At 54.1% G+C, this 18,292-nt stretch overlaps 1 protein-coding gene across 1 annotated transcript in view; it reads left to right on the top strand.

The window, feature by feature from the left end:
- Positions 1–18,292, top strand: part of CACNA1B (calcium channel, voltage-dependent, N type, alpha 1B subunit) — a 245,382-nt gene that overhangs the window by 117,961 nt on the left and 109,129 nt on the right. The window contains 5 exon segments of the mRNA XM_006863647.1: positions 1,818–1,935; positions 3,917–3,984; positions 5,441–5,547; positions 11,486–12,232; positions 12,723–12,940. Coding sequence (XP_006863709.1) covers positions 1,818–1,935; positions 3,917–3,984; positions 5,441–5,547; positions 11,486–12,232; positions 12,723–12,940 — 1,258 coding nt within the window.

The raw sequence follows: 18,292 nt of genomic DNA, 5'->3' as shown, positions 1-18,292 counted from the left end.
TCGCTGGAGAAGGATGTCATGCTGGGTAAGGTGGAGGGTCAGAGAAAAAGAGGAAGACCCCCAACGAGATGGATCAGCCAGGTGACATCATTGATGGTGTCAAGTGTGGCGGCGGTAGTGAGGTTGGCCCAGGATCGGACATTGTTTCCTTCTGTTGTGCATGGGGTCGCTATGAGTCAGTTCTGACTCGACGGCACCTGACAACAACAACAACCCAGTCATGATGTGACAGTCTCAAAGACCAGGACTAGAAGGGCCATGCTAAAGAATTCACTGCACCGCTGAGCCCACACTGCAGCTGAAATATGATTTGAGACAGTCACATTGGAAACTTGAAGTGAAGTTGAAGATGCGCTCTGTGTGGCTGATTGCCAGAAATTCTAATTCTATACAAATGTCACATGTGCACAAGGAGACTTAATAGCAGGAACTGGGAGCCACTAAAGTGTATCAGGAAGGAATGGGAAAATAAGTTGGAGGAAGTTGCTGTACTGGATTACCTGCAAGGTTTATGTGCACCACCAACACAGATAAACCTCAGAGATAAATTAGGGAGTAGAAGCAGCAACTTGCAGACAGCTGAGTGTAGTCTGACACTCCTGATAATGTGTTGGGAACCTTCAGCTGTGTGTTGTTGGTAGCTGAATACGGGTTTTCAGACCAACTCCAGGGGTTGCCTGTGGGGAGAGATCATGGACATTGGAGCCAGGAGACTCCCACTTTTCTCCACAAGATGTAATTTATCATAAAGCATATGACATGGCAATGAAACGGTATACGATAGGATGAATGTAAAGCTACTGATCTCCCATGTAAATAAACTTAGCACATAATTCACAATAAAACATTTAAAAAAAAGCATATGACAAAGTGTAGGTAGCTTCCCTTTTGGGTGGTGCACACGTGATTGTTACTTTATCCTTCTGCCCTTTTCAAAAACTAGACAGAGAAGTGGTGTTTGCTGCCCTCACACCTGGGCTCTCCAGGACAGTCAGGCTTAGGGACCGTAACTTCAGCAGCCCAGGCTGAAGAGCCCGGAGCTCTCTACTGTGTCTCTCCTACTCACCTTTGTCCTCCTCCTCCCCTGCATGGAGCAACCCTTTCCAGTCACACTGAAAATCTAGCGCTTAGTCATCTTTCAAGGCCTGGCCCAGCTCAGCAGCTGTCTCCTGAAAGTCTCTGGAGGACCCTGGGCCACCTGATGAGTGTGTGTGTGTGTGTGTGTGTGTACCCAGGGGATCTCGGGACACAGCCATGCCTGCCTTGGCCCCAGCATTTGTTTACATGTGTGGGTGTGTGTGCATGTGTTCACATGTGTGAGTGCACTGTGAACAAGTGTCCATATTTGTACATGTGGAGCCCAGGTGTGGTGCTGTGGGTTAATGTGCTGCACTGCAAAGTTGATCTGAACCACAAGGTCGGTGGTTCGAGCTCACCAGCCACCCCTTGGAAACCCTATAGAGGGTCGCTGTGGGTTGGAACCAACTCTGTGGTGCTTCACAACAATATGTACATGTATGTGCTTGCATGTGCCCACGTGTGTGTAAGATGTGCCCATGTGCATGTGTGTCCACATGTCGGCGTGTACATGTATCTACAGGTGTGTGTGCCCTCGTGTGTGTTCACATGTATGTACATGTGTGTGCTCGTGTCTGTGCACACATACAAGAGGGCTTTGAAAGTTCATGGAAAAATGATCTTTTAATTCCATTTTTCCACAAACTTTTTGACCACATGCATATGTGTGCATGCACGTGCTTGTGTATCAGTGAAGGCAGAGAGGAGAGAGGTTAGCTTGTGCCCTGGTCTCTCCACAGATCCTGACTGGAGAGGACTGGAATGCAGTGATGTACCATGGGATTGAATCACAAGGTGGAGTTAGTAAAGGCATGTTCTCATCCTTCTACTTCATTGTCCTGACGCTGTTCGGAAACTGTATCCTTTCATGTGTTGGGTTGGGGCACATGGTGTCACGTGTGACGTGCTTTCTGGAATGCTGCTGTACACAGGGCGAGTCCTAGAAACTACAGTTCTTCCAGGCCAACATGGTTTCAGACAGGAGGCCACGGGGAGCTGAGCTGGGCGCCGCGGGCCACACTCCTGGGACCACTCGGGCAGTGAGGTTTTCTTTCCTTTACTGTCACTGAGTAATTAATTACGCGCCAGTAATTAGTTACATTTTTAGCTCTGGGCTTTTAAACCCCTTCCTTGCTGACAGTGTGGTACCTGCAGGGAAATAGAGGTTTTCTGTGGGAGTGATGGGCCCAGCGTGAGACATCTCCTTCAGAGGGGTTAACTGTGGGCAGGCTCCCCGGGAGGAGGGGCGCTCCCTGTGAGGGGTGGGCTCTCTGTGAGAGAAGCGCTCTGTGAGCGGGGGCTCTCCCTGTGATGAGGGGGCCTCTTCCTGTGAGGCAGGCTCCCGTGAGGAGGGGGCTCCTGTATATTGAGAAGAGCTGGGTCCAGGGGAGTCAAACCTCTGAAGGGTGGAGGGAAGATAAAGGAGGTCCCTGGAGCTCAGACGGGGGTCGTTACAGCACACTGGCCCACTGGGTCTCACTCCCTGGATTGGGCCTGAGAGCGAGCATTAACAAACCTCCCGGGAGCCCGATCCCAGACCCACCTTGAGAGCCAAGTGGGAGAGCTTCCTGTGAGAAGGAGACTGTGCTTGTCACCCGGACCTCGTTCCCAGCACCTCGGGCCCCCCATCTGTCCGACCACCTGACACTTAGACTATTTCTTTCAGTTTCTGTCTATGTGTGGGAACCTCCCCTGGGTGGGGCCTCATCATTCATCCTCCTGCTCCCCCCTCGTAACCATGAACACCCCTGCTGCCCTTATGGTCCCTAGGAGGGGAGAGCCAGGGGCCTGAGGGACCATCTTGCCTTGGAGTAGGAGGCTGGGCTGCGGCTGGTATGTGAGGGAACAGGCAGGAGGGGCTGTTGGATGGCAGGAGGCCGTGGCAGGGTCCCTCAGACAGGGACCAGAAGCTGATGTGACCTGTTGCTCAGCTGGTCCTGAGGGATGTGCCCTTCTCCTCACCTCTGAGGGTGTGTCTGTGAGTCCATCCAGGGACAGCCAGAGATGCATCCTCACACGGAAGCTGCCTCAATAGGGAGAGTCGCCTGAGCTGCCGAGGGCTGAGTCTACAGGCCATGGGGACAGACACATGCAGTGTCGGGACATTTTTGGTGGTTACAACCTGGTAGATAGAGGTCAGGACCACTGCCCAACACCCTGCAATGCTGGGGGCGGTCCGTGCAGCAGAGAGATTCAGCCCAGCATCATATGCCTGCAGAGCGAGGGTCCTGTTGCGGGGAGTGTGTGTGCGGGGGGGGGGGGGGGGGGGGGGGGGGGGGGGGGGGGGGGGGGGGGGGGGGGGAGCTGAGTGTGGTCACAGCTGGGGGAACTGACAGAGGACATCCGGGGCGCCTAACTCAGGATCCTTCCTGAGCTTGGGTGCATCCCAGGAAGGGCCAGTGGTAGGCTGTATGTACTGGTGTCCACCAGGTTACTGAGCAGCTTCCATGACTCAACCCCACACCTGAGTGAGTCCCAGGGGACAGGATGCCAATTCTTCACCCTGGAAGGGGAAAAACTGCTGCTGCCAGCGTCTTTGACCTCCGTCCAGGGTGCTTAGCCCATGGGACCTGGAGCTGATGAAGCAGGGGCTACGGGAAGTGGATGAGTTCTGGGAGGGCTCTTGTGAACAGTGGTGAGGGACCGGTGCAAGCAGAGCGAAGGAAGGTCTGGGAACAGGGGTGACCAGAGGCCAGGAGGTGGGCAAACTGTCTGAGGGTACCAGCAGAGGAGACCTGAGCTCGTGGGGACCCAGCGATGGAGGCCACCTTTCCCATGGAAAAGCAGTGGCTTGGCTGAGTGGACCGAGATGTTCTCTTCCTTAGCTGGAGCCATCCAGACACCCTCCTCAACGTCTTCTTGGCTATTGCAGTGGACAACCTGGCCAATGCCCAGGAGCTGACCAAGGTATATTGGGAGGAAAGCAGCTGCCATCCTTGGGGGTGGGGCCAGTCCACAGGGTAGGTGGAGCTGCAGGACCAGGACCAGGCGGAGGCCTCAGGGGACCGCTGTCCAGGGGGCTTCCTTAACGTCCGGCACGTCGGAGGTTAGGATGCCATTTGGGTGTAGGGAACGTAGCCCAGGAAGATCGGAGAGACCCCTTAGGCAGACTCCCAGGAAGTCCCTTGCTGGAAAGAGTGATCTGAGCAGGCAGGATGCAATGGAAACCCCAGAGGCCGGCAGGTGATGCAGCTGGGTGGGAGCGAGTCCCTGCGGCCACAAGACTCACCTGGCCTCCGGAGTGTGGGTCTGTGAAAAGAACAAAATGAGAGGAATGGACAGGTGAACTCTAGGAAGCTCCACCTCTAAAGAGCAGGGAGGGACACCAGTGTGAGTTCCCAGGCTGGAAGGGCCCGTGAGCTGTCTGGGCTGTAGGTGACTGGGTCTCCCTGATGTGACCTGGTGGGGTCTTGGGGCAGCCACTGTCTCCACCTCCCGGTGCCTGTGCCCCATTCTGCTCAGCGGCCACCCATCACAAGTCTCATCCCCCAGCCGGGGCGGGGGGGTGTCTGTGGCTACACGATCTTCTCTGATGTCCCTCCAGAGGACACGGCCACCTCACAGCCCTAAACACAGTGCAGTCAGGCCGCTGGCAGCATCTGCTAAGAGCTGGTGGCTCTGTGTGATCTTTGTCCAGCTTGGAGGGCAGCTCTGAGCTGGTTTTTCACTTGCCCAGGTCAGCCCCGATGGGCTGTTGAAGAAAGTTGCTGCCCACGCCGCAAACTTCCTGTGTGTCTGTGTGCACACCCATGTACTGCCTCTGCATGCTCTCTTAACCCTGCACAGAACCAAACAGTTGTCTGCGTGTGTGTGTCCCATCACATTCACCTAGTCCAAGCCTCGCAGCCCTTCATGATCTGGGGCTGGGCAGAAGGGAATTCAGGCACCCTTAAAGCCGTTAGAAACACAGGTGTGGCGTGACCCAGCTGGGAGGAGCGGTCCAGGTAGAGGCACAGCCCAGGTGCGAGCCTATGCCTGGTGCGTCCCCTTTGCTGAAGCTGCCGGGCAGATGGAGACATCCACAATGCTTTTAGAGAGCAGGTGGAAGAAAGTGATAGTGAGGCTGAGGCTTCAGGACAGGCAAGAGGTTAGGTACCTGGGTACCTGGGTACCTGGGACGGGAGCTGGGGGAGGTAGGTTGGGCAGAAGCAGGGCTTGAGGCTTTCCCAGAGAGCAGCAGCAGCGAAGGCCAGGAGGCTAAGGGAGCTTTGTGCGGGCTGGGGCCCTGTAGGCTGTGTGTAGATGGTTGTTGGCAGTCTGTATGAGCCCAGAAACTGGCCTCACCAGAGGGAAGATACCGAGGCCAGGCCCAGGAGAAGAGACCAGGGTGTTGGGGTAACTGGAGGTTTCTGTGCTTCCACAGGATGAGGAGGAGATGGAAGAAGCCGCCAATCAGAAGCTTGCGCTACAAAAGGCTAAAGAAGTGGCTGAAGTCAGCCCCATGTCTGCGGCGAACATCTCCATTGCAGCGTAAGGCGCTTGGGAGCATGGGAGCGTGGGCTGGAGTTTCCCAGGGCACTCCTTCCAGAGACTTCTTTAGAGGGCCCCTTGGCTGACCCCCAACTGTCTATGTGCAAGGCCCACCTTGCCCGCCTGTGCTGGGCAGCGTCGAGTTCATCCTGGGCACTCCGTTCCCAGGACAAGTGTCTGGCAGGGCATGCCTGGAGGGTCTTTTCTCCTGGCATTGGGTTAAGGTGAATAGGAGCCCAACACTGTCATAGTGCGTGTTGCCCAAGCTCTTCTGGATCTTTTAGACTGAGGGACTCTCAGTGGTGCCTTAGTGATTCCAGAAGCTTCCACAAAGGTCTCGCCAGAGTTTGTTATTGAGACCGAGACTGAAGGACAGTGAAGGGGTGCTCTGTGATGGGAAGAGATGCACGCAGGGCGAGGACTTCTGTGGGGGGCTAAGAGCTAAAGACCACAGTAGGATGGGGGCAACGGGAGATGTGGAGGAGGCAGAAAAGTCTGGGTGGACCATGGAGAGACAGGGACATCCTGACCCTGCTCGAGTATGGGCTCTGGGCCAGGCTGAGTCCAGCCCCACAGGAGTGGGCTCCTCTTGGAGGTTCTCTGGGCACTGGGGGCTTTCTTCCTACTGTCACACACTGCTCACCGCTGGTCTGGTCTGTGCCTCCGGCTCTGCAGGGGATCCTGGTACCAGGAACGACAATCAGCACATCTGTGGGCGAGGGTTGTGACAGGAACACGTGTGTGTGTGCTCCTGATGTGGATACGTTGCTGGGCACCTGTGGTTTATGTGCACCCACTATCCGTGTTGGGGCGGAGAGTGCATAAGGGTATATGAAGGTGTGAGCATGCAAGTGTGCATGTGTGTGTGAGTATGTGAATGTATGTGTGTACATGCGTGGGACTATGAGAATATGTACGAGTGTGTGAGTGTGAGCATATGCATGTGGGTGAGTGTAAATGTGTACACGTGGGGGTCGTATGTGCACAATTCAAGAGTGCATGTGTGAGTGTGTACATATACGAGTGTGTCCACCTGAGTAGGTGAGCCTGTGCATGTCCCTGTGAGTGTGTGAATGCATTTGTGTCTGTGTGAGCTTGTGTGAGCGTGTGCATGCCTGCACATGTCCGTGTGAGCCTGTGCATGTCCGTGTGAGCATATGTGAGCATGTGAGTGCCTGTGTGTGTCTGTGAGGGTGTGTGCATGTCTTTGTGGGTGTGTGCACGCCTGTGCATGTCTGTGGGAACTTGTGAATGCCTGTGTGTTACCATGTGAATTTGTGTGAGTGTGTGCATGCATGTGTGTGTCTGTGTGAGCCTGTGTGTGTGCATGCATGTGTGTGTCTGTGAGCATGTGTGGGCATGTGCATGCCTATGTGTGTCTGTGTGAGTTGTGTGCATGCATTTGTGTGTCCATGTGAGGCTGTGTGTGCATACCTATGTGAGCATGTGCATGCATGTGCATGGTCATGTGAGCCTATGTGCATGCATATGTGTGTCTGTGTGAGCTTGTACATGTGTGTGTCCATATGAGCCTGTGTGAGTGGTGTGCATGCCTATGCATGTCTGTGTAAGCCTTTGTGAGCATGTGCATGCCTATGTGTGTCTGTGTGAGCGTGTGCATGCCTGTGCATATCTGTGTGTGTGCATCATGTGCATGTCCATGTGAGCCAGTGTGAGTATGTGCATGCCTGTGTCTGTGTGTGTCTTTGTGAGCATGTGCATGTCTGTGTGTGTGCATCCCTGTGCATGTCTGTGTGTGTCTGTGTGAGCATGTGCATGCCTGTGTCCGTGTGTGTCTGTGTGAGCATGTGCATGTCTGTGTGTGTCTGTGTGAGCATGTGTGAACGTGGGTGTGTGTAGTCATCTTTTTCCTGCCTGTGCATTGCCAGGAGAGGCCTGTCTCCTGGGGAGGTTTGCAGAGGGTCATGCCCTGTCTCTAAACCAGGCGGGAAACGGGGCTGGCCACTGGGATGAGGATGCTAGTAGAGGACCTGGAGAGAGCTGCTGGTAACTGGTTAGTTGGTTAATGGCTTGGACAGCTGTTATTTGGTCGCCAGTTAGTCGTTTACGTTCCTTGGCTGTGCCCAGGTTGCTGCTGACTGGTGATGTGCCTTCAGGCCCCTGTCTCTGAAGCAGCCTGGCCGGTTGACACCTGCTGTTGACGCTTGGTCTGTGCGGCTCACATGAGCTCTGGGTTTCTCTGGCATTGACCGTCTCTGCTGCTGATCTGCAGGGTGGGCGTGGGAAGCTGCTTTTGTCAGCCAGAGCTTCCAAGAGGAGGCTAGGGGCCCCCATGCATCCAGAGCCTTTCCTCATGCCCTGTCCTATCTGAGTGTCTGTTGCCTGGGAGCTGGTCATTTGGCGAGTCCACTTTCACACCCTTCACACCTATCCTCTGGACCCTGAGAGGCCCAGGCCTGACCTCCGGCAGTGGCCTATCTGAATCGGTACTCTTGGCAGGATGTCCTTCACTTCTGAGACTGGCCTGCCCCTGTGTTGGTTCTTACACTGGAAAAGGTGTCCCCACAGTGGGCTTCACGTGGGGCTCTAGCTCTTCCGGTTTCCGCCTCACACAGGTCAGGGTAGCCAATTTGGGGTAGTCTGGGTGTGTCCTGGGATCGGCCCCTGGGGCCCTGCTCTGCTCACGCCTTGCGTGGGCTGGCTGGAGGTCTCCCCAGCACTGCCTGGGATGCGACTTTGAGCCTTCGTTTTCAGCCCAATGTGGCAGATATTTTAATTCGACCGGAGGTACTGTGGCAACCAGGTCTGCAGGTGATGGTGTGAGGTGGGCCATTTCCCAAATTTGATGGTGGTTATGTGCCGTGGAGTTGGTTCCGACTCATAGCGACCCTGAACAGTGTTTCCGAGGCTGTAAATCTTTACAGGAGCAGAAAGCCTCATCTTTCTCGTGTGGAACAGCTGGTAGTTTCGAACTGCTGACCTAGAGGTTCACAGCCCTATTCGTAACTACTACCGTACCCCAGGTATTGGGGGCAGGGTGGGACCCATGTCCCAGGCATATGTGATCGGGGTGGGCCCTGTATACCAGGCATGTGGGGCAGGGCGGGGCCGTGTCCCAGGTGGGCAGGTGGGGTGCTGAGTCTCTCCATGCTGTAGTCTATTGGACTGGAACCCCCAGACCAGGAATGGCTGCTCAGCCGACATCTGTCTGTTTGCCCTTCTGGTGAGAGGTGCTTGTTGGGAAGACAGTGTGGCTCCTCAGGGATCTGGGCAGCAGGGCAAGGACGCATGTCAGGTGAGGAAATCCTAGCTTCTCAGCAGAGGCCAGGAGAGGGGTCACCTCGGTGCCAGGGATCAGCGGTCACACCCTGCAGGAGGCAGGCCCGGAGCTCTGTGAGTGCGTGCATACATATACACACCACCACACACTTGCCCTTGGGCCACACTTGTGCCTACACTTGGAGCTGCAGGCATGCAGGCGTGTGTGGTGGGAGAATCGCCCACTTCCCAGCCGTTTGCAGCTCCACTTGCTCACCTCCGTCTCCCTTTCTGCGTAGGCGGTAGGAAAGGTGGCTGCCTTTTCCTCTCGTCGTCACTTTTGCTAGAGGACTCGATGGTGGACTTCCGGCAGGACGCACACAGACGTCCAAGGCACCTGCGCCGGCCCGCTCATGTCTCAGCACTCTCTCGTTTCTCACATTTGTTTTATTTTGTTTCTTGCATGTGCAGTTTTGTAAAGCAAACTCGAGGTACTGTATCTCGCAGCTCATCCGTCTCCAGCGTAAACTCACCGTGAGTCGCTCTGTTACGATATTCCACCCATAGCTTCATGATAACTACACACCAACACCCTCCACTCCTAACTGCTTGACCCTCAAGTCATCGCTTCATGGGCAACTCCCTGTGGCCTCAGGTGGCTGTGATTCAGGCCTCTGGTTTCTGTGTGTGTCTGTGATCTGTCTTTGTGCCTGGTTCTGTGCTCTAGGTCTTCAGCACAACCACTTCTCCTGAGCTCCAGAGGCACTGCTTGCACGGGGCTTCAGGGAGCAGGTGGTGGCATTTGCTGACTCAGAGGCTGTCTGCTACCCCTGGGCCATTCTGCTCAGGGGATCTGCACTGTGGGCAGGAGGCAGGCTTTAGACTGGTCAAAGCCCACGACAGACATGCAAACCCAGGGCTTCTTCCAAGGTGAGCCCTGCCCTGCAGGGGCCCGGGAGGTCGGGCACAGTCAGACCCCTGGGCAAGGGTACCTACTTGTCTGGGTGAGGTTGGCAGGGCCTCTTGCGCCTTCTTGGCAGCATGCTGATGGGGTGGCGTACATGGTGGAGTGAGGTGGATGCGGGTGCTCTTGGTGGTCTCAACAGTGGGAGTGAGACTCCAGGACAGAGCTGCCTAGACCCTTGAGCTGCCCTGCACCTGGGGCCAGCGCCCTGGGGCCTGAGGAGCAATCCTCTGTGTAAAGACCACTGACGGTCAGAGAACCAGAGGCCAGGCTGGAGTGGCCCTTTCTGCTGTTGGCTGGCTCAGTGGCCACAGAGAGTGTGAGACAATGTGGCGACATGAGCTGAGACCCAGGCCTCCATGCCAGACAGACAGACGGACAAGGACAGAGGCAGCTCACACACAGCTGTGGGCAGACACTAACCGGGACCTGGGAACAGGGTGTGGAGGGACACAACGTGGGGCGGGAAGTAGGGGGGACAGGGCTGCAGGCATGGTGTAGAAGGACCCTGACAGGGAGCAGAGGAACTGGACAGAGTAGATGGAGATGCAGGGACAGGGGTGTGGAGACAGGATACTGAGGACCAGATAGGAGCAGCAACGTGGAGGACCAGCCACCTTGACCATTTAGTGTGATGGCCCATGAGTCTTGCTCCTGGGGAGGACAGAAGTACCCTCCTTGCTCAGTGGGCGGTTGGACTCTTGTGAGGTCCCTGCAAGAAGGAGGGGATAGTACCATGCACAAATGTCCACCACCCACACGCAGGCCCCAGCCCCGGCCGTCTGCACCGCCTACTGCAGGCATCCACCACCCACACGCAGACCCCAGCCCCGGCCGTCTGCACCGCCCACCGCAGACTGTCAGGTACACAGGACCCAAGGCTGTGAGCACTGCTGGTCCTCAGGCCTCCCCGCCCGTAGCTGGCATCTTTGCATGGCTCCGAGTTAAGTCCTCTGTTGGTCCTGGCAGGGCAGGTGCCAGTCACAGGGTGTCCTGTCATTGAGAACAGTGTGGCCTCGAGTGTCTGAGGAGGTGAGGGACGCACTCCCACGTTCTCTGCTCACTGTTGACTGGTGGTTGCTGCTTGAGTCCTTGTCCTTGTCGGTAGTGGGTGCAAACTTCAGCCCTGCCCACCCGACACCAGCCTGTCCAGCTACTGAGGACCAGCCAGGGAGCTCTGTCCTTCCTGTCACATGTCTGACTCTGGCCCCATCACTGCCTGGGGCTCTGAGGTTCCTGAGTTGTCGAGGGCTGAGGCCTGGGACCTAGTGCGTCTGCTGTGTGTGACCCGCAGGCATTACTGCCACACTGGGGGCAGGGATTCTCGGGACAGGCTGAGTCTGGTCTCCACAGGGCTGTGGTGTGGCCGAGGTGGGTGATGGTCGGGCTGCCTGCCTGGGCATCAGCAAGGAGCGGCAGGCACACTCGGTGCTGCAAGCAGGAGCAGGGAGCTTGATGGTCCAGCTTGATGGCTGGCTCCTGACCTGTACTGGGAGCTGTTCCAGCCTGTGTTAGTCAGCCGGCGACTGTCCACTCCACGCCGGGGCCCACCGCCCTCAGATCCCTCACAGCCCTCGTGCCTCGTTGGTCTTCCCTCTGTGCCTGAGAAGGGGTCTCCAGGGTTCCCTGCTCCCCCAGCCCTCACTCTGCCATCCCTCCATCGCTGTATGTCCATCTGTGGCTGTTCCTCTGCGAGGCAGACAGGTGGGGAGCAATCAGACAGGGCTGGGTGCTCACCTCTGCCTCTCCTCCCAGCAGGCAGCAGAACTCGGCCAAGGCCCGGTCTGTGTGGGAGCAGCGGGCCAGCCAGCTGCGGTTGCAGAACCTGCGGGCCAGCTGTGAGGCCCTGTACAGTGAAATGGATCCCGAGGAGCGGCTGCGCTTTGCCAACACGTTCCACCTGCGGCCGGACATGAAGACCCACCTGGACCGGCCCCTGGTGGTCGAGCCCGGCCGGGAGGGCCCAAGGGAGGGCCCTGAACCTCCCCGACGGCACCACCGCCACCGTGACAAAGACAAGGCCCCAGCGCCCACAGCAGCCCCCACAGCAGCGGGCGCCGAGCAGGACAGGCCGGAGGCCCCCAAGACTGAGAACGGGGACCCAGGGACCCGGGAGGAACAACCCCGGCCGCACCGCAGCCGCAGCAAGGAGCCCACGGCCCCCCGGGACAGTCGCGGTGAGCGCCCCCGCGGCTCAGGCCCTGAGGGCAGCCGACGCCACCATCGGCGAGGGTCCCTGGAGGAGGCGGCTGAGAAGGAACCCCGGCGGCACCACACCCACCGGCATGGACCTGACCAGACCCGGGAGGGCGCAGGAGCCAAGGGTGAGCGGCGGGCGCGGCACCGCGGAGGGCCCCGGGCTGGCCCCAGAGAAGCCGAGAGCACAGAGGGGCCACCTCGGCGACACCGGGCCCGGCACAAGGTGCTGTCCAAACATGGCTCCCTGGAGAAAGAGGGTGAGGACGCTGACCGGGACAAGGAGCTCCGGAACCACCAGCCCAAGTGAGTGCTGGAGCAGTGCAGGCCCGGGGCTGGTGTGTGAGGGTCTGCGTTTGAAGGGTCCCCGAGGACAGAGGCTAGCATTTGTGGGGTGACTTGGGAAAGGTGGGAGATGCAGGAGGGAGATGGGAGCCCAGTGAGGCTGAGGGCTGGGCAGCGAGGTGACCGGGACCCAGGCCATCCTGCCTGCTCCGCTCCTCGGGGTGAGAGCCTTGGGTCACGGGGTCCCTGCAGCCGAGAACCTCCATTTTCATATGTCACACACGGCTGAGGGGACCCAACCTGCTCCGGCTCTTTTCTTTCTGCAAGTGCTTCTGTTCTACACAAACTGGGATGCCAGCCTTGTCAGGCATTCTGTTGGGCATATCCCTGCCTTCCTGACCCGAAGGTAGAACGCACAGGGCTTTGCTGGACTTGTGTGGGAGCTATAGAATGTGGCTTTGCAGACGTAATATGGGCCCATGTCAAGTGTCTGTGTGCTTCTTGGTTGCAGGGAGCTATGCTATGATGTGGAGGTCAGTGGTCCACCAGACACGGGCCCTGTACACACGCTGCCTAGCACCTGTCTCCAGAAGGTGATGGAGCAGCCAGAGGATGCGGACAATCAGAGGAATGTTACTCGGATGGGCAGTCAGCCCCCGGAGCCGAGTGCACCTCAGCTCATGCCAGTGACGCTGACGGGTCCCCCGGGAGAGACCACCGCCATGCCCAGTGAGTGTCTCCCTGCCTCAGTGGAGGGCCACCTGGCACAGAGGCCCAGCGTGCCCACTCTGATGGGAAGGCTTGTGCTGCCAGTGTTGTTTTCAGGGGCCCCAGGGCTAACTGATGGTTCAGTGCACACATCTGTGCATTAGCAGCTGACTTCCGGTGCAGGACACAGTGGTGGCGCTCCCAGTCTGGTCCTCATAGTTGCCATCACCAAAGCTGACCTGGCTGCACCCAGAACTGGTGGGCAAGGAGGAGGATGTGCCCTGTGGCCCCTGTGCCAAGGCCCCCCAGGCCTGAGACCCTCTTCCCTCTGCCTCCTGCACTCACATTGTCACACGATCCTGGCCACATGCAGGCTCTGAGGACACAGGACTGCATGAGACGTGCTCGTGTGTGCAGCCAGAATGGTCTGGGAGGTGAGGGACCCACAGAGGGCAAAGCCATGGTTCCCCTACTGCATGGGAGGTGCCGATGTGGAGGTCTGTGAGTGGGGGGTGGGGGGCTGCTGAGGTGTGCTGAGGGAAGTAGTCATGTTTTAGAAGGACCAGGTGACTCAGGTAGACATATACAGACAGACAGACACACACACACACACACACAGGTGTACATGTGTTAGCAGATGAGTCCACACACAGACACACATGCACACGTTTGCAGGTGCTCCCACACTGACGTGTGTGCATGTGAATACACGCATGTCTACACATCATCACACACGGGCTTGTGCCCACATAGACGTTGCATGTGCCTTTCTGGTGAGCCCAGATGCTCTTCTGTGTGACCTTGGGGCACAGTCTAGTGGTAACAGTGGAAGGCTCAGCCACTTTTTGCTCTCCTCTTCTGTCTATCCATTCCTTGGCTTCATCTCCCTTTGGCCCCAATGACTCTGTCCTTCCAGACTGGGTGTGCCTGGAACCTGAGCTGCCTGATTGGGTTTTTTCAGGGTTAGCCAAGGGCCGGTGACTCCAGCATCCCTACTTGGAATTTGTCTCAGCAGTCCAGATGTGGTCCTCAGACCCCTAGTGAATAAGCCCAAGGAGATGTTCTCTGTGGACAGTCACGTCTCTGGATTTGCTTGTTGAGTCCCCACATTGGCCTTGGCCTTCAGAGAGCCCTCCTTTCTGAGCACCCTTTAGTTTCACATGCATGTGCACCCATGCACACCACAGAACACATGCTTATACACATGCATCACCCCCTTGGTGCTAGGGGTATATGGCTTCGTCTCTGCCCTTTACACAGTTCCTGCTCTGGTTTTGTGGTCCTCCCTGTGCATCTCCTGGCCTGCCCACTGTCCATCCTCATGCTGGTATGTGAGTGGACGTCAGCCCTCCCAGGGGGGTTTGCAATACTCTCAGAGGCCTGTCATGTACAAGAAGTGTGCAGTTCCCTAAGGTAGCATTTCTTGTGGGAAAGTATTAACTCGTTTTAAAATGAATTTTCAGTTTTATTTGTAGATATGATGCTGTGGTAGTTTCTTTTTTTTTCATTTAATCTAAATTGTTGGATTTATTGACATAAAGTTGTTCTGAATATTCCCCTACTTTCTTTGCGTATGTGTAAGACCTGTAATGATGTTACGCTCTTGTTTCTGATGTTAGTTGTTTGTATCTTTCTCTTTTCCTTTGACTAGGATGCCTAGAAGTATTTCCGTTCCACTGATCTTCTCAGTCAGCGTTTGATTTTACTGATTTTCTCTGTTGGTTTTCTGTTTTCAACTCCACTGATTTCCACTGGGATCTTTATGATTTCTTTTTATCCCCCTTTGGATATTATTTGCTCTTCTTTGTGTAATTTAAGGTGTAAACTGGGCTCTTCCTTCTCTTTTATGATAGGCATTTTGTGCTATACATTTATCCCCAGGGCCTGCTGTAGTGATGTCCCACACATCTGATGGGTTGTGTTCAAAATACTCAATGTGCCCTTTTGATTTCTTCTGTTATTTACAGATTATTAAGATGTGTTATTTTGTTTCCCAGTATCTGTGGACTTTCCAGATATCTGTTACTGACTTTTAATTAATCTCATTATAGTCAGAGAACATACTTTGTATGAGTTGGATCATTTTAAAACAATTTCCTGAAACTTGTTTTATGTCCCAGAATATACCAATACCTATCTTGGCAGAGGTCTGTGTTCACTTGAGAAGAGTATCTTTAGTACAAGCTGTTGTCAGGTGGGTGTTAAGTCACATTGGTTGGTAGTGTTATTCAGTCCTACTGTATCCTTGCTGGGTTTCTGCTTATCATCCTACCATTTATTGAGCTAAAAACTCACTGCCATCCAGTCAGTTCTGACTCATAGTCACCCTATCAGACAGAGACCTATTTACAGGGTTTCAGAAACTAAGTTTTTACAGGAGTAGACAACCTCGTAGATGGCCATCTGAGGACATACTCGACCCAATCCATGGTATTTTCAATAACGTCATATGCATGTGAAAGTTGGACAGTGAATAAGGAAGATTGTAGAAGAATTGATGTATTTGAGTATGGTGTTGGAGGAGACTATGGAAAGTGCCATGGGCTGCCTAAAGAACTAATAGATCTGTGTTGGAAGAAGTGCAGCCAGAGTGCTCCTTTGAAGTTATCTTTCATACTTTGGGACATAGTATCAGGAGGGACCAAGGATATCATGTTTGTTAAACTTGGAGGGTCAGAGAAAAAGATGAAGACCCCCAGTGAGATGGATTGGCATCATGACAGCATCAATGGGCTCAAACATAGCAACAATTGTGCAGTTGGCCCAGAATCAGGCAGTGTTTCATTCTGTTGGGCATAGGGTCTCTATGAGTCAGTACCACCTTGATGGCACGTAACAGCAACAACAACAGACAACCTCATCTTTTCCCCAAGGAGCAGCTGGTGGGTTTGAACTGCCACACTTAACTCACCATGCTAACAGGGCTTCTTACAATAATTACAGTGACTGTAGATGGGTGCATTGGACTGAGAGAGTCAGTGAAGAATGTTGGACATACTGTGGACTGCCAGAAGAGTGAACACATCAGTCTTAGAAGAAATAGAATCAGTATAACCCTTCGGCGCGATGATGACGACACTGCATCATACTTATACACACGTCATCAGAAAGGACCAATAGCTAGAAAAGGACATCTTTGATATTTGATAAAGAGAGTGTCGGTGAAAAAAAGGGAGCCCCTCAGTAAGGTGACTGATACAGTGGTATCAACCACAGGGCTAACATATCAAAGGTCATGGAGGTGTAGGGCTTGGCGACGTCTTTTTCTACACAAGGGATTTCAAAAGTTTGTGGAAAAATGCCATTATCTTTATACTTCAGTTTCCCATGGACTTTTGAAGCCCCTTATACATAAGGTTATCATATTGTTGTTGTTGTTGTTAGGTGCCATCGAGTTGGTACTGACTCATAGCGACCTTATGCACAACAGAACAAAACACTGCCTGATCCTAGGCCAACCTCACTATTGTTGCCACGCTTAAGCCCATTGATGCTGCCACTTGGCCAATCCATCTCGCTGGGGGTCTTCCTCTTTTTCTCCGACCCTCCACCTTACCAAACATGATCTCCTTCTCCAGCGACTGGTCCCTCCTGACAATATGTCCGAAGTCTGAGAGACGAAGTTTGGCCCTCCTGGCCTCCAGGGGGCGCTTGTTCTCCTTGTTATCCAAGAAGCATGGTAACAAGGTTAGCATGAGTAGAACCTATTTGATGGCAAGGAACAACCAGAGTGGAGGTGGGTCATCTCCCTAGTGCCCCATGTATCAAGTTTTCCAGTCTGGATGGTGGGAACAGGAGTTGGCCCAAGCCATGTGTGAGTACCTTGTGTGAATGCTCTTCGCTTCCATTCTTTTGGATGATTCTTCCAGTGGCCATGATTAGTTTCCTTATATGCATGTGCTTATAAGACTGCTGAATACTCAGTGTTGTCCAGGGTTCTTTCTCTGCGTAGCCCTCTTCTCTCTGGTATTCTGTCCTAGCTGGTGGCTTTCTTCTCCGCTTACTCTAAGCTCCATCTGGTCAGCACGACTTCACACCCTTTAACCGTAGCTTGGGAACTGTCTGCAGAGAGAACACTGGGTTTAATCTTAGGGCTCACTTCCTTTGTTTTCTGACTCTTCAGGAGTCAATGTTCTCTTGTCTGATATCCAGTGTCTTTATTATTGTCGCATCTTACATTTTGGTGTTTTTTGTTACTGGTAGAAGGGACAATCTGGTCTCTATTGTTATATAAAGCTTAAATTAGAAGTCTTTGCTATTGACTCTTTATGCCAGTTTGTTTCCAAGGAGATTTTGTGTAACATCTACGTTTCAAGAAATAAATGTCTGCCAAAGGTCCTGTAAAACCCCCTCTTATAAACCCTCTGTGGTGAATCAACAGTCACTGACCAACAAGGCACATATTACCAAGTATTTGTTTGTTTGTTTAAGTTTTTATTGTGAATTCAGCGATAATTTACATGGGAGAACATTAGCTTTACATTCATCCTATCATTTTTCGTTTCATTGCAATGATTACAATCCCCTCCATGCATCATGAAACAACCAAAGGGTACACCCTGCAAGCCTGCCCCCCATCCATCACCCTCTCCCTCCCAGAGTCCAGAGTCCCAAGCAACCCCATCTCTCCATGACATATCTGGTGTCACTGCCTCTCTGGATAGGGTTCCGCACTCCACTCTTCTCCCTTGATGGTCCCAGAGTCCTCCGCTCCTGGAATGCAAGAACAACCACTCCCCTCCTTTTGTTATAAAACGTCTACCTTTACATTTGCAATACTCACAGTCAGTCCTGATAGCAAGTATTCACTATTGTACCACAAGAGACTTACCCCATCTCCTTTCACTGCCCCATCCAGACAAGTTGGAAACCATTCAGTGGAGATTCTACCTTCCCCTGCACCCTCTGGAACTAGGCTCCCTCTTGAAAGCTTATAAGCCAGTCACTTCTTGCCTTTATAGCCCCCCTCCCCATCTTGGGTAGCCAATGTAAGTTGCCCATCCCTGTCTACCCTATGTACGGAGGGGGTGGGAATGATCCTCACGGTGAAGATTCGTTCCCTCTTTTGAGCTACTACAGCCATAAGTATAGGTCAAGTTCATTAAATTGTATCAGATTATTTTTCCCCCTTCTTCTTCCTTCCTCTAGTCGAGTTCTGATCATCCAGCCATTGAAGCCAGGTCAAGTGGGTACTATCTGCAAGTATGGGTGTTCTTGTGCATCTCCCCTCACTTCATATTAGCTGGACACTTCACTCTTCACTCTAGTCCATTGTGGCTATGTCCCTGTCCCTGGGCCCAGGAGTCCTCAGGTCTTGCCATACTGCTGGCCAACCAGGTCTCCACCCAGGTTGACAGGAGTCTATTGAACATA

The sequence above is a fragment of the Chrysochloris asiatica genome, unplaced genomic scaffold (genome assembly GCF_000296735.1).
Source record: "Chrysochloris asiatica unplaced genomic scaffold, ChrAsi1.0 scaffold00056, whole genome shotgun sequence".
Classification (NCBI taxonomy): Eukaryota; Metazoa; Chordata; class Mammalia; order Afrosoricida; family Chrysochloridae; genus Chrysochloris; species Chrysochloris asiatica.
Note: the sequence above shows the minus strand (reverse complement) of the source record. Positions and strands in the feature narration are given on the sequence as shown.